Source organism: Taurulus bubalis, assembly GCF_910589615.1.
Source record: "Taurulus bubalis genome assembly, chromosome: 8".
Lineage (NCBI taxonomy): Eukaryota > Metazoa > Chordata > Actinopteri > Perciformes > Cottidae > Taurulus > Taurulus bubalis.
The window spans coordinates 21,014,933-21,029,075 of record NC_136596.1 but is presented as its reverse complement, the minus strand read 5'-3'; the positions used below and the strand labels follow the sequence as shown (position 1 = coordinate 21,029,075).

At 40.2% G+C, this 14,143-nt stretch overlaps 1 protein-coding gene across 1 annotated transcript; it reads right to left on the bottom strand.

The window, feature by feature from the left end:
* Window positions 1-617: 617 nt before the first annotated feature.
* malt1 (MALT paracaspase 1) lies at window positions 618-11,378 on the bottom strand (the record flags this gene model as incomplete). Its single annotated transcript, XM_079221946.1, has 17 exons — window positions 618-1,703; window positions 1,914-2,039; window positions 2,243-2,400; window positions 3,371-3,520; window positions 4,100-4,227; window positions 4,330-4,401; window positions 4,683-4,860; window positions 4,955-5,158; window positions 6,180-6,224; window positions 6,321-6,344; window positions 6,963-7,010; window positions 7,122-7,218; window positions 7,611-7,789; window positions 8,185-8,332; window positions 9,581-9,702; window positions 10,025-10,191; window positions 11,230-11,378. 17 exons carry the CDS (start codon window positions 11,376-11,378, stop codon window positions 1,224-1,226), a joined length of 2,475 nt encoding a protein of 824 aa, XP_079078072.1. The 3' UTR covers window positions 618-1,223.
* Between the last annotated feature and the right edge of the window lie 2,765 nt (window positions 11,379-14,143).

Sequence of the window (14,143 nt, the reverse complement as noted above, 5' to 3'; positions counted from 1 at the left end):
AATAACACTGAGTTAAACACCCTCATTTATTGAATAATGCATTCACAATTCTCACTACATCACTTACCCTCCTTCAATTCAGTGTATTTGTCATCAGTTTCTTTGGTGTGCTCATATTGTTTTTGTACTATTCTTTTTTCTGTATTTACACATATTTGTCTACTTCCTTTTCATCTCTTTCCTCCTCGTTTCTTAAGTTGTTTCTCTTACAAATAATCTTGACCTAATGTGAATAAATACTGCGTGAAAAGCAAAAAAGGGTGGAACCATTAGTTTTGTTCACGCTGTATTGACACAGACACGACTCGTGGTTTCTTTTGAAAGGACATTAATTCTTCATGTGTCACATTGTCTCTGTGACACATGAAATGAAAACATAGTGTGCAGCAGCACATTTCTTCTTGTTCTTTTCAGCCCATGAGGTTTTCGTGGTGACCTTATTACATGCTACAAATGTTACAAATGCTGTACCCTTATTTTACATTCAAGTTTGAAGTGAACAATCGAGAAGCAGCTACATGAACTTGTCGGGGATAATAAAGTGGACAGTGTCTTAAATCCCAGTACGAAACTCACTGAGTGGAACTTTTTTGGAAAGTTTCACAGTTCACCGCAGAGCAGATTGAGACTAAACAAGGATATGAGAGGAGCTGCTGACATTCTGTGCAGAGAAGAGAACCAGAGGCAGCTGGTGGAAGTAAGTCCTAACAGAGAGGCCTTTACTGCCATCCTGAGGGGGACGAGATAGAAAAACAGAAGAAAAATGACTGTATGGAAAGTGTTTTGAGGTTTTTAATCTGACGGATTGTTTTTAACGATCACTTTCTTTCCTCCGGTTATATTATGAAATGTCTTCTATATGTCCTCTGACTATAAATCGTTTTTTAGATTAGTTACATGAACACATGTTGCTCTGTGCAGATTGCTTCAACCCTGATCTTCTTGATCTTAATGCCACTTGATCTGTGCACATTTGACTCACACACACATGACTGCAGCAATTATCTAAATTTACTGAAGAACACTCTTTCAGTCTTCTTCACATATATTTACACAACTCTTTAAAACTCAAGTACAAAAGTCAGTATACATATACATCGTGTTGAGGCAAATAATGCTAATAACCGGAAGAATATAGTATTCTAAAAAAATCTTGTAATGTTACAACATGAAACAGAAAGAGTAGCAGCATTCCAGATACACTGTTGAGACATGTAAAGCTTTCACTGCTGCTGAAGCTGCAGACTGTTAATGAACACAGTCTGGAGCTCATTGATGTCAGCGGTCGTCTCTATAGGGATGCTGAGCCCGCCTGGTGAGCTTGAAAGCACGCTGGCTGAGTCGATCGCAGGTTCATAGCGAGATTGTCCGACGTTGTCGTAGAAGGAATCCCCGCAGCCTCCCACCGCTCCCTGGTGCTCGTAGACGTCCAGGTAGCGGTGTTGCGGTGACAGGCGGTTGGAGTCCTGGGTGTGGTGGTACCTGTGATGGAGATGGTGTTCCGGCCCGGGGCTGTGGCAGGGGCTGTGGGACGGGCTGTGGGGCAGGCAGGTCTGCAGGCAGCTGTTTCGCCGCACGGACCGGTTCAGGTCCAGTCGGGCGATCAGCGGCTTGCCAATGTTGATGCTTTTAGTCCAGTGGACGGATTCGTCATCCATGGCGGTGAAGGTGCCCTGAAGGCATACAGTGAAGACCAACTCCTCCTGTTGGATGTGGGCGGAGAGAGAAGTAGTGTTAAGAAACTCAATGCGATCCCTTTTGTTTTTTATGGCCCAAAATCACTTCTTTAATTTAACCAAACACTTTCCAGGATGGACATGTATTCTCTGAACACGAATTTCAAAATAGCTGTTGTTCTGCTTATGAAGAGGTTAAGTTAACCAAAATACCAAAATGTCCCGTTGAGTTTTTACCCTGAGCTTCTGCAGTGAGCTGACTCTGGTGTAAAGGCAGTGCTGAGGCAAGTTGCTGGACAGAAGGTAGATCCCCGTCTCCTCTGGAGTCTCTCTGTTCATCTCTTTAGGATCAACATCAAGGTCCTGCAGGGAGGAAAAGAAACATGTGGCAGATTACAGTGTGCACTAACTCACAAAAACATATTCGCACACACTTGTGTATTTTGTGTTACCTCAAGTCTGAAGGGAAAAAGTAAAGTTACCCACAATGTTTCTGATTGGAAAGACATATGAGAAATGATGTGCTCTTTCTTTCTTAATAACCAGTGTAATGACAACATACTGACCTGTGAGAAGTCGGTGACGTGAGCCTGGCAGATGGACATGTCCTCTGGCTTTTTAACGATGTGAGTGTAAATGACGAGCACGTTGGAGAACTCTGCAGCGAAGCCCAGCTTGATCTGAGCCCCGCAGTCAAAGTTGAGACACATACTCTCAGGGAGCTCTGGAATAACAAAGAAAAAACAGGCATTTCAAGTGTTTCAAAAACGTCAACTGTTTTTCATGCCCCATTCACAAGAGCTCATGTCGTGTCATTTAAAGAAACACAAACATGTTCACTAATGTCTTTTTGTAACAAGGTTCTAATGATTAACTTTATGTATTGATTCATTATAAGACACATCCACTTTGTGTGTGTTTGTTTAACTTCAGTGTTTTGTGTTTGCCTGCACATCCAGTAGAGGCGCTACTCTACAGTCAAATTACAAAATACAACAAAAATGTTTTCTTTCTTAAATCATTAGCTCAAAAATGGTGAGTTACTTTTAAACTTGCTTGTTAATTTACACAAAAAGTCACTGAATCTTAAAATGTTATACCGCAGTGATTCCCAACCTGAGGGTCGTGGTCCCCCAACCTGCCTCAAGATAAATCATATAGATGATTGAAGGAATACAAATTAAAATTTAAAATAAATTAAATAAATTCTGACTTCTCAACATTGTCTTGTGAACTGCTGGATACTTCCACCAATACAGGTCTCTAAAAATCCCTCAAAATAAATAATTATCTTTGGTTGAACTGAGGCCATAACCTGTAATAAGAGGGTCACAAGTTGACATTACTTAATTCAATGGGGTCACAAGCCACAACGAATGGGAACCACTGTAATAGAGTCTACCTGGTTAGAATGATCAAAACGACTGGAAGAAATGTTATTTTCCTTACTGGCTTCTCTATAGGAAACTATTTACTAGCTGATGGAAGAGGTGATAATGCTGTCACTCTTGTGCGGTTGTCTTGGAAAGCCCCCGTGTGTGCATTTGTGTATAACAGAGGGAGCACTGTGTGTTCAATCAGCATTAACCAAAGTCAACATTTGCCTGAGCGTGCAATATAAAGCTGCAGTGCTAATGGGGTGCTTCCCAGCAGTGGAGTGCAAAATAAACATCCAGCTTGCGTTGTGAACTGACCGTGAGCCTTCGCCCACTGAAGGCTGCGAGCGTGAGCGAGATCGACGCTGTCGCCGGGCAGAATAGGATCAGTCAGCGCTCTCCTCTCTGACAGACTGCTGCGGATCTCCAGAGCCTGCTTGCCCTTCGTAGCGTCAAACTGACCCATGTCTGGACATGGAAAAGTGTAAATCACATGTTCAACAACAGCCTGTGTTGACTGTATTATATCAAAAGCTCTTTCAATGAGTTTAAAACTGGGTCCAACCAGAACGGGAGCTCTGTGACGAGCACATTGTGTGAATAAGTTAATTTAAATCAACCCTCCCTGAGCTGTGGAAGAATGTTAAACATGGTGCAATAAGTGCATCTAACAGCAAGTCATTTTCATTCATTAACAGAACATTTAAAAGAAAACCCAATGAGTCCACAAGCAAGTTGATACAATTGTGACATTAATAATGCAACGCACACTACATGTAACCTATTTTAGCCTTCTATTGAGAAATGAACTGAAACACAGTATCAGTGAAACTATCAACTTCTTTACCAAACCACTGCAAAATGGTCTTTTAAATTGTCACATGACCAAATAATCTTCTCAGTCACAAATACATTTGAAGAACTCAAGACTACAGTAAATAATAGCAATTCTGCACACGTGACATGAATAGTTTTGCATTCTCTACATTGGTCTTTCTTTCAGGGCCACATGTGTTGTCGTCTATTGTGTTTCCGTTGCTCTCTCACCCTCAGCGACTCTGTCCAGCACCACGGTGATCTTCTCATCGTTGAGGAGCCGCTTCTTCAGAAACTTGACAAACACGCCGTTGGTGAAGCCGCTGGAGCTCAGCTCGAAGGCCTCGGCATCCTGGCACCTGAGCGGCCAAAAGTAGAAGAATACAACCGTTGAGATATTCTTGAAAATGAAAAAGTGCGATACATTTAGTTTTTAATGATAATTGGTGACTTAAGCTTACGTAGCGTATCCAAAGACGATGTTTGCTGTGACCCTCAGAACATTGTTTGGAGTGCTGTCATCATGAATATTCCTGGGGGAAAAAAAGATGCAAACCAAGGCAATAAATAAATAAATACTGGAGAGAAAATAACTTACTTAAGGGTCCTGTTGTGGAATAACACACACAAACAATCAATGTACATGTTTATAAGAATATGACAAACCACCATTTGATCTGAACCTTCCACTCCCGACTCATGGTTGCTTTTAATGTTGGTGACATACAGAACTAATTATAATCTTCCACCTACACTCAATATACGACTAACATTTCCAATGTAATAAACTTGCAGGAATGAGCCGCTGACTCACCTCTTCCTGCACATGTCCAGCAGGAAAACATTGAGGCCCGTCTCCTTCTCCTGCATCAGCTTAAGGATGCTCTGCACACACAAACAGTTGGCCGACCGGTACGGGTTTGGTGCGTCTACCGGCACCATGAAACTGTTGCCATAGTTCTCATAACCGTGACCGGCGTAGTACAGCAGACCTAAAGAGGGAAGTGAGTATTTGAATCACCAAAAACATTTCTCACTCTACCTCAGGCTAGAACGATCCACGGGGATGTACAAATCTCAACGTGCCATAGACTCCCTTGTGAAGCAGCAACAGGAACTCGTCGACAGCGTTTCTCATCTCCGACTCTGTGAGGTCGAGCAGCGAAACCACCTGGAAGTTTAGCTGGCGCAGCAGGTTCGTGAGGTCGTACACGTCGACCATGGGAGCTTTGAGCTGCGGGTGGTTTCGGTAAGACAGGTTACCGATGAGCAGGGCCACTTTGTCAGTTGCTGTGAGAGGACACGACACAGGAGGAAACCATACTGTTATACAATGGAGGATGACAACAACTCATGTCTTTGAGAAGTGAACCGGACATTTTAAATACCTTTCAAGATAGAAGTCAAGTCAACTCTGCTGCAAAGTGCCAAATTAAGACAATCTTTTTATGGAGCTTTAAAATTTGGTTATTAAAGATTTGTGACCAAGACATGGACTAAGCAAGATCATTAATAGCTATAAAGTAAAAATGTCAATGCCCTCTAAGGACAAACTATGTTAGGTGTTTTTCTTGTTTCTTATTGGCTCACCGGTGATAAACTCATATCAACTGCCACATGAACTGAAAGCATCACAGACAGCTGCCCTGCAGAACCTTTGTCGAGGCCCAGGGGTGTTTGTTTTTCTTGCAGTTATCAGGGGTATTGAATGGACTCTACTCTGCACAGTCAGTCAGTGTATGTTTGTGCACACGGCTGGTGAAGTTTGTTTTGATTTGTGTGCGTGGCACACTGATCTATCTCAGTGTGTTTCATTTCAATTAAATACCTGATTTTTGTTCTTCTTTGGTATCGGACACACATGCTGTACTTTATATGTTGGGTCATATTTCCTTAATTCCAGACACAATGACATGTATAGCTGTTTAATATCATTACCAGTCTGCTTGGGAATTTCCTTTTCTGGAGGCTGTCAGAGAGATGTCGATTAAACTCTGTTGGTATTTTTTTTAGGTGTAATTATCTGGTGTTGTTTCATTATGCTCTAAAAGTGTTATTTTGTCCACATGTTTAGCTGCTGACATCAAATATTACAAGAAAGCTACAAGTATCAAATCTTTATTTTGGTGTTCATAGTGAGAGAGGAAGTGATGGCAGATCTGGACAAAGTCCGTGATAGTATCAACACAGTTGACGTACTGTGGAGAAACTGCATCAGCCGTATCTAGCACAAAAATACAGCAGAGAACGTGGCGATCACATTTGAACAATTCACCAACTCTTGCATAAAGATGTGATAAAAGACACGTACCATGAAGTTGTTCTGGGACATTATTCAGGAAAAATTCACTGGATCCTGAAATTGCAATGTCAAAATAAAAAGAGCTTATTATAGCAGGTTCTGTGTTCTAATGGATATGTATAATTAATTGATGAATGCGATTGCTCTTACCTCCTCCAATGGTGTAAAAATCGTCTAGAAATCAGTAATACAAATATGTTACTATCATATAAAATGAGCATGTTTACGTCTACGACAGGAAAATATTTGATTGATTCAAGAAAGAATGATTAGTCAAAGGGAAGTTGAACTTCACAGTTAGTCGTCATGCAATTGAATAAACTAATTATTATGTGTAATAGAGAGATTAAGGGTGGTGTAATTCTGTGGTTTCCTTATTGTCAACTAATCCCATAAAGAAATGGGTTAATCCGTCTCTCAATGCCGTCCAGCTTCCACTAGTTCACTCATATATGTTTTCATTTTTTAAACAAATAGTACAACAGGATTATGTTGGTGAATCAATTAATTTTTTATTTTGTTGTTTTCTTTTGTTGACAATAAGACAGATATAGAAGACAGCCTTCCCTTAATGTACAATTGGTTGAAATGAATGACTTAAATCCAAACAAAATGCATGCATGTGAAACCTTGAGATCCAACGCTGTGAACTTTATGCTGGTTAGTGTTTATGTGACAATAAACCAGATCGACCCACATGCAGTTATAGGAGTTTTGATTAAAATGTGCATGCATGCTAATATTGATTCTACCACCATTCAAAACACCATGCACCAGTGCTTTCAACTCTACCTTCAGAGCACTCCATTGCCTCTGAAATCTGGACGGATATCCTCGGTGCTTTCAGCCGAGAGCAGAGCAATTAGTCACTTATAAGACATAACTACACAGGAGTTGGTTTTAGTAGACTGCAATTACGGTATCAACACAATTACTGAGATGTTAACATACCGATCACAATGTCAACTTCGTTGGTCCACATTCTCTCAGTACTGCTGCTGATCTCACAGCGATACCTGCCGTGGTGATCCTGCATCGAGTGAGGAATCTGAAACACAAATGAAGCTCTAGCGTAAGTTCAGACAGGAATAGCATTCCCTCACGCTAGCCAGCACCATCCGCCTTCTCAGATTCAGCAACCCTGCATCTCCAGCAACTCCAGCAGAACCTCCAGCCACCACCACCATGTCTGGACTCCTCAGGGGGGATCTACAGATTGCTGCCGCTCAGGGCAAACACAGCCCTAACTCATGAACGCATCATCTGGCATAATAAACGTCAACTACTAATCATTCACTGTCTCTCCTGATTGAAATAAGTCCGATGCTTCGCGCCTCGTAACATCTGACATCTACAACCAGAGAAAAAAAAGCCTCCAAACAAGAAGCAAAACAGTTTTTGACACAGTTACAGCACAAATCTTCTCAAGTCTCTCCTCACCATGTGTTTCCTCTTTGTGGCGTTGGGTAACGGGACTCCATTTCTGTGCCACTGGTATCGAGGGATCGGCCGTCCCACGGCTCCACACTCCACCTGCAGGGTTTCCCCAACATGTATCCGCTGGGACTGAGGCTGGATCACCAACTTCAGCCGACCCTCTAAGGAATGATAACTCTGCCCTTGTAGTGGAGACAACATTTCTTTATTATCTGTTATATTCTCAATGGTAAAAGCACTAGAGTCGGTGGTTCAATTCCCACAGGAGGTCAAATGCCTCCTGTGGGAATTGGGCACTCAACTGGTGCAGATACTTCATTACATTACTTTAGCTGACGCTTTTTATCCAAAGCGACTTACATTTGCTTTATACATCGTAGACACAGCAACGGGGAGCAATTCGGAGTTAAGTGTCTTGCTCAAGGACACATCGACATGGACTAGCAGAGCCGGGGCTCTAACCACCGATCCTCTGATTGAAAGACGGGCATGCTAACCACTGAGCCACAGTCACCCCCTACTTCAAAATATGTAAAACAACAACAAAGAGGTAGATTTAACACCTGCAATATCTTACCACATGACACGGTGACATTCAGGACGTCCACCTGAGCCCAATGGCTGAACTCAAAAGTATCTCCGCAGTTGACCCTGCAGATGTAAAAGCCAGCGTCCTTCAAATGGACTGGACTTATCACCAGGTCTGAGGAGATGCTGTTCGGCACCTGAAGTTGTGAAAATGTGAATCACATATACCAATATGCAAAGTGTAATACTATCACATTCCAAGAATCCCCCCCAAACAAAGTGCCATCTTTAGAAACACACAGCAGTCAAACTCTAGTTTCAAGTAAGTAATAAGTATGTGGATGTAAGTACTTCACTATTAGTGGTCCAACATTTACATATAAAACACATGTGTTGGCTGTAATGTGAGTAGTGTGTGTTCTTTTTAAGTTAGGAGCCTGTTTAAACACCTGCAGGAAAGGAAGGATGGATGAGAATCAGAAATGTTTTGAAGCCAAGAGGTCATGCATCTCACATACATTTTTACAACGACTTTTACAAATGCAGGTAAAGGTCCTGAGATGCTGAGATACTCTATATTGACCATTTCTTATATTTAGATTATTGGTCTTCTTTCTAATCTTTTAGTAGATTTGCTAAATGTCTAAGAGGGAATGAAATGTTTGCACAGGGCGTTTCAATGCAAAAGTATGTTAGTTATGTCCACATCATGGACTGATAAATACACTATACACTGATTGTGCAATACTGCTATCGTATTTTTGTGCCTTATTTTGTGCAATACTCTTACTATATTTTGTGCCTTATTTTGTTTACCTTAAGTTTATTGTGTTTTTTCTGTGTTAGGAGGATTCAGCAAAACAAGCTTTTCATTGTACAGAGTAATCTCTGTAAATTATCTGTGCATATGACAATAAAAATATCTTTAATCTTGAATAAAGACGTGATATAGATGTAATTTTCAATCTGGGAACGCAAGTAGATCTACTTGAGTAACAGCATATCATCTTTTCTATCTTTGTATAAACAGACCATTCAGATGCAGTGGCATAGATGCAACATGGAGTCATGTGTAGCCATTTATTGAGTTTCTGAGGTAGGAAAAAAGAGAAGTAGTGTTGAAGTAGCTTTCAAGCCCAGACTTGTGAAGCTGGCATAATAACTGCTGCTTGTTTTCCCTGGAAATTAAACTTTGAGTCCTGAAGTAATGCGGTTTTAGTGAATACATTTTCGGGATAATGATGCACAGTGATAGAACCTTAACACAAAATACTTGACTAACATATAAAGACTGAATAAGGGATGATGCAAAAATAATGATTGCATCTAACTTATGAAAACATCTCACACCAGCATGACCACAAAGAATCCAACACAGCAGAAACAAAGAGGTTAAACTTCCTTTAAAGCCAGAAGTGTGTGGATGTGGAAGAGTCGTAGCTCACCTCTTCCTTACTCTTGAACCACTGGTACTGTACTGGAGATTTGCCCACAGCGTGGCAGCTCAGGCGAAGATTGTGTCCAGATATAAGAGCCACCGACTGGGGCTGAATGAGGATCTGCAGGGCTGTACGTTTCGGAGAATTTCACATTGAGTTCACACTTAAATTGTCACACTGGTTTTAGACTGGCTATATCTGTGGCAAAGATGTTACGTATCAAAATTGCCCAATTGGGTTACAGGTGGTGTGGTTTCCGCCCTACCATAATTCTTGAGTATTCACGTAAACACAAGTTTCGAGTTAAACTGACTATAAGCTGACGTTCTGTAGGTTTCCGCACCATGAAGTGAGTCATAAATTCCACTTTACACAGAACACGGAACAAAGACCAACCTACTTTGGATATGTGAGAACTTGATAACAAGCCTGGGTGCATTGTTGCCGTACCTGATGGTTTCAGGCACTGCAGGACCTCTGAGTTGCCCAGCGTTTGAAGGTAGTCGACCAGGTGACCCGTTGTGCAGCCTCGCTCTCCCATCAGCCTCAACAGCATGCGGCTCGGGCTTCCCTCCAGCTCCAGCACCTTCAGAGAGCACATCTCCATGTCGCCTGAGCTGGAGAACAATGCAGGAGATTGACACAGCACGTCATATTTCAGACATCAGGTTCACCTTTATTGGACAATAGTTTGCCTCAGGTGGTCGGTGGCTCACAATATATTCATGTACATTTAAGGGAAGATACTAATCCAGATCTACGACTTCACAAAAGATAATCAAAACATAAACATGTATAACTTATACACGGGCAAGGACAGGAAATTAAATTAAATTGTGTATCTTGTAATCCTGAGTGTAATTACAATTATGATCTCAAAGTAAACAATTGGCGCCAGCACAAACATTCACAACACAAGACTGGAAACTGACTAAATAAAATAACTAAATCTATGTTGTTAATATTTCCTGATGTTATTAAAAAGGCTTGTTTACATTTGTACACACATCTTTTTTATACTTTTGTTGTTGTGTGTGAACTTTTTCTCTCTCAATTTGTCAAATATACCAATAGTGCTTACAGTAAAAAACAAAAAAAGTTTTAATTTCTGTGGCTTGTGTTACTGAACTGGATAATCCTGGAAGCACAGGGTCTCATTTCATCTCAGGACAGGGCAGTGAAGACCTAAACCTATTACATGGATTGCATCACTCATTCATCTGTCTTACACATACATTAGACGTACAAAGGATTGATTGTTGTTATTATATTATTATCATCACAATGTATCAATGTACATTTGCATCTACTGAAAGGACATTATGATAATATATTAGCTATATCATGCTCCTTTCTGTGAGAATATATTTTAGAAATAGTTATTTAATTTCCAAGGCTGCAAAAACAACCCAGCATCTTGCCAATGAGTGCATAACTTTATTAACTTAACTTGCACCAGCCAAACTAAAGTACAGTTACTACTGGGCATATTCAATTATATATTGTACAGTGTATTCAGTACATATACTATGGTCTCACTGTTAGTTTTTAGAGAAGGGCTCTCTCAATCTATACATTCTGTAATAACATTATTTTAACAACAATAACATTGTGATTTCATTTTTTTACAGTCTAACTTCTCAACTCCAACCTACCTGACTTTAAACCGCCTGTCGTTGCCGACTATCTCTCCAAGTTTTCGCCATCCTTTATTGCTGGATTTGTCCAGCACCTCGCAGAGCTTCTTCACCGCCGGCTCCTTCAACAGGTTGATCTTCGCGGACCGGTCCAAGGAGTCCGACATGGCGGCCAGCAGGAAAGCTTTACCACCAACGCGTGAATCTCAGACTTAAGTGACTGCAAACGACACTTGACAACATGTCACTTCAAGAAAAAATGTCTACTTCCTGGAAGAAATTGTAAAAGTGATACGCACGCCTACTCGACAGAGGTTTTCCCCCACGCAACTTTCGTCTCTCTCTGTCAAAGACTGTGTATGGGTCAAGATGACACACCGTAAGTAAACGTTTTGATTTTTAAATGGTCCCCAACTGAATTTTGAAGTTGAGAATTCAGAGTTGAAGACACATTTCACCATTACCATGTTGTCATTCTTTCAATAGTTTAATTTCAGATGAGGGAAAACTGTAAATAACTTTAAATAACAGTAGGCAACATTGTCATGGCACATTGCATTATGGGTAGTGTTCTCCATGTTTTAGGATTCCCGTCGTTGTTTACGTTCATTCATTCATTTTCAATCATAACCAAACAGCAATTACAAACACAAAACACAATTTTGACATACATTCAACAAACTAGGAGTTTGCATTGTCCTGTTGCATCCATTGTTGCAGAATGCAAACAAAATATGTAAAAAAAATAAATAAAATAAAACGTAAATACGAAGGCTATAACATTAATCCAAATAGACAAAAAAAGATAGGTCTTTAATTTTCTTTAAAAAAAAAAATACAGAGCGAGGTTGCTGTTATAATAGTATTGGTTTTAGCTTAAAGGAAGACAAACAAACGAAAACACAAGAGCAAGTTACTCAAGTGGGCAAGTTGTGACGACACAGCCGCCTCCCCTTTATGAGTCACAGGACGTCTCTCTCCCTCAGGTCGCATCATATCGCGTCGGACACAGGTGTGAACATATCGTCTATAGTCTTGTCATGAATGAAGAGGACTACATTGTCCTGACTAAGTGAGTGAGCACCAGAGCTGTAATAATAAAACCTTTGTGTTCTTTACTGTTCTTGCAGGAGTTGGCATATTTAAAGGTGTGTATTGTATCCACATTTTCTTCATACGGTGTATGGTGAAATCATGGATTGTGTATTTTTAATTTTTTTCTGTATAACAAAAAAAAACCTGGCTAGAAACAGCTTAAAATGATGTAGTCAGTAGTTTGTATATGTTAAAGTACTAAATGGAGTATCACATGACTGGGTTGCCTTTCTGCTGATCAATTAATCGACCATGATATTGTCATGAGATGTTATTATTTCTGTGGTATGTCGTGTACACGCCCAAGCTACTGTACAGTCCTATCGTAAGTGCTACAACACGGAATAATACAAACACAATGGTACAGAATTTCAGTATGTGTCTTATAATAAACTGGTGTATTTTATCTGTTTTTGGTACAGATCATAATAATGTACGATTTGCCATTTAGCTTGTTTCCTATATTGTATTTCGTTGTCTCACTACAAATGAAAGATAATTATTCCTAAATGTATTCCACTCTAGTCTTTTAGATGTGTGATTAGTTAATTGTAAGAATATATACAAGTTATGGGCTTCAGTAAGAATAAAAAAATCTCCTCTGCAAAAAAAAAAGTTGAATAATATTACAGTAGGTATGAAGTAGTATTACCCCAGACCGCACTTACGCTGAGTGTAAAGCTGAATATTTAGCTTTGGGTATTATTTTTAGCTTCAAGTTCTGCTTTTTGCCTGGGATCCCATATAAATCACAGACTGCAGGCTTTCCCTCTCCTCCTCAGGTGACTAATTGTATTACGAATCAACATTGCTGCAAATATCAGGGAGTTTGAACCAGGGAGCATAAAACTGCAGCGCTCACTCTGAGCCAATCAGTCACACTAAAGTCAATTTCAAACGGGTCCAAAAACCAGCACAAGATAAGCACAAGACTTTGAGGCAAATAAGCATCTCATAGCTGTGTGTTGTCTTTTAGAAGTGCGTTGTGTGTTTGAGATGAGTTGAACTGAAGATACAAGTTTGATTTTTACAGATTTAACACAATATCACCAAATCCTTTTTACAGTTTATTCTGGTAAACCCTGTTTCCTTTTGGAACCAGCCTCACCTTTGATCAGTCTTTGTTAAGCTTTTTCTCTTATTTCTTTACACTTATTAACCAATTTTTCCCAATTTGTCGCAGATCCCTTCTTTAATAAAAGTGTTGCTGTCAATCAAGTTATAACGTTCATGTTAATTCTCCACATACTTTTATAGTATAGCACATTATTAATTTATCATGCAATGACTGTCCGTAGTTGTTAGCTACAACATGTATTGGTTGTGCTCATTGTTTTCCCTTCATATCTCCTTGTTTTAGGTCAAAACAAGACACACAGCTTAAAATACCTCATTAACCACAACCTGGGGATGCCACGCCCTTTTTCGGGGCAGGCAGTGTGACAGACAGTCGGTCCCAGGATGAGGAGAGATCTTGGGCTGGCTTTGCTCTGGCTGCTGTCTGCAGCTGCAGAGTCCAACAGTAAGTTGGAAGACTTGAATTGTCATTTTGTTTAATAGACCTAGAATCGCAGATAGTTTGGCTTTTATATGTCTTGGTTTTGAGATCTGCCTTTGAGATTTCTTTAGCGCTCACAGCGTTGAAAAATAAAATGTACATCACTGCTCAAGGGACATGTTTTTTATTTTCAAAATCAACCTTGAGGAAGAAATCTTAGATACATATACTTCAAAACACGGGCAGTTTAAAAACAAAACATTATTATTATTTTCTATCATACTAGTGCTAAATTGGGGGTTATGAGCTGATGTTTGTCCGTCACATGTGTTGCCAGGC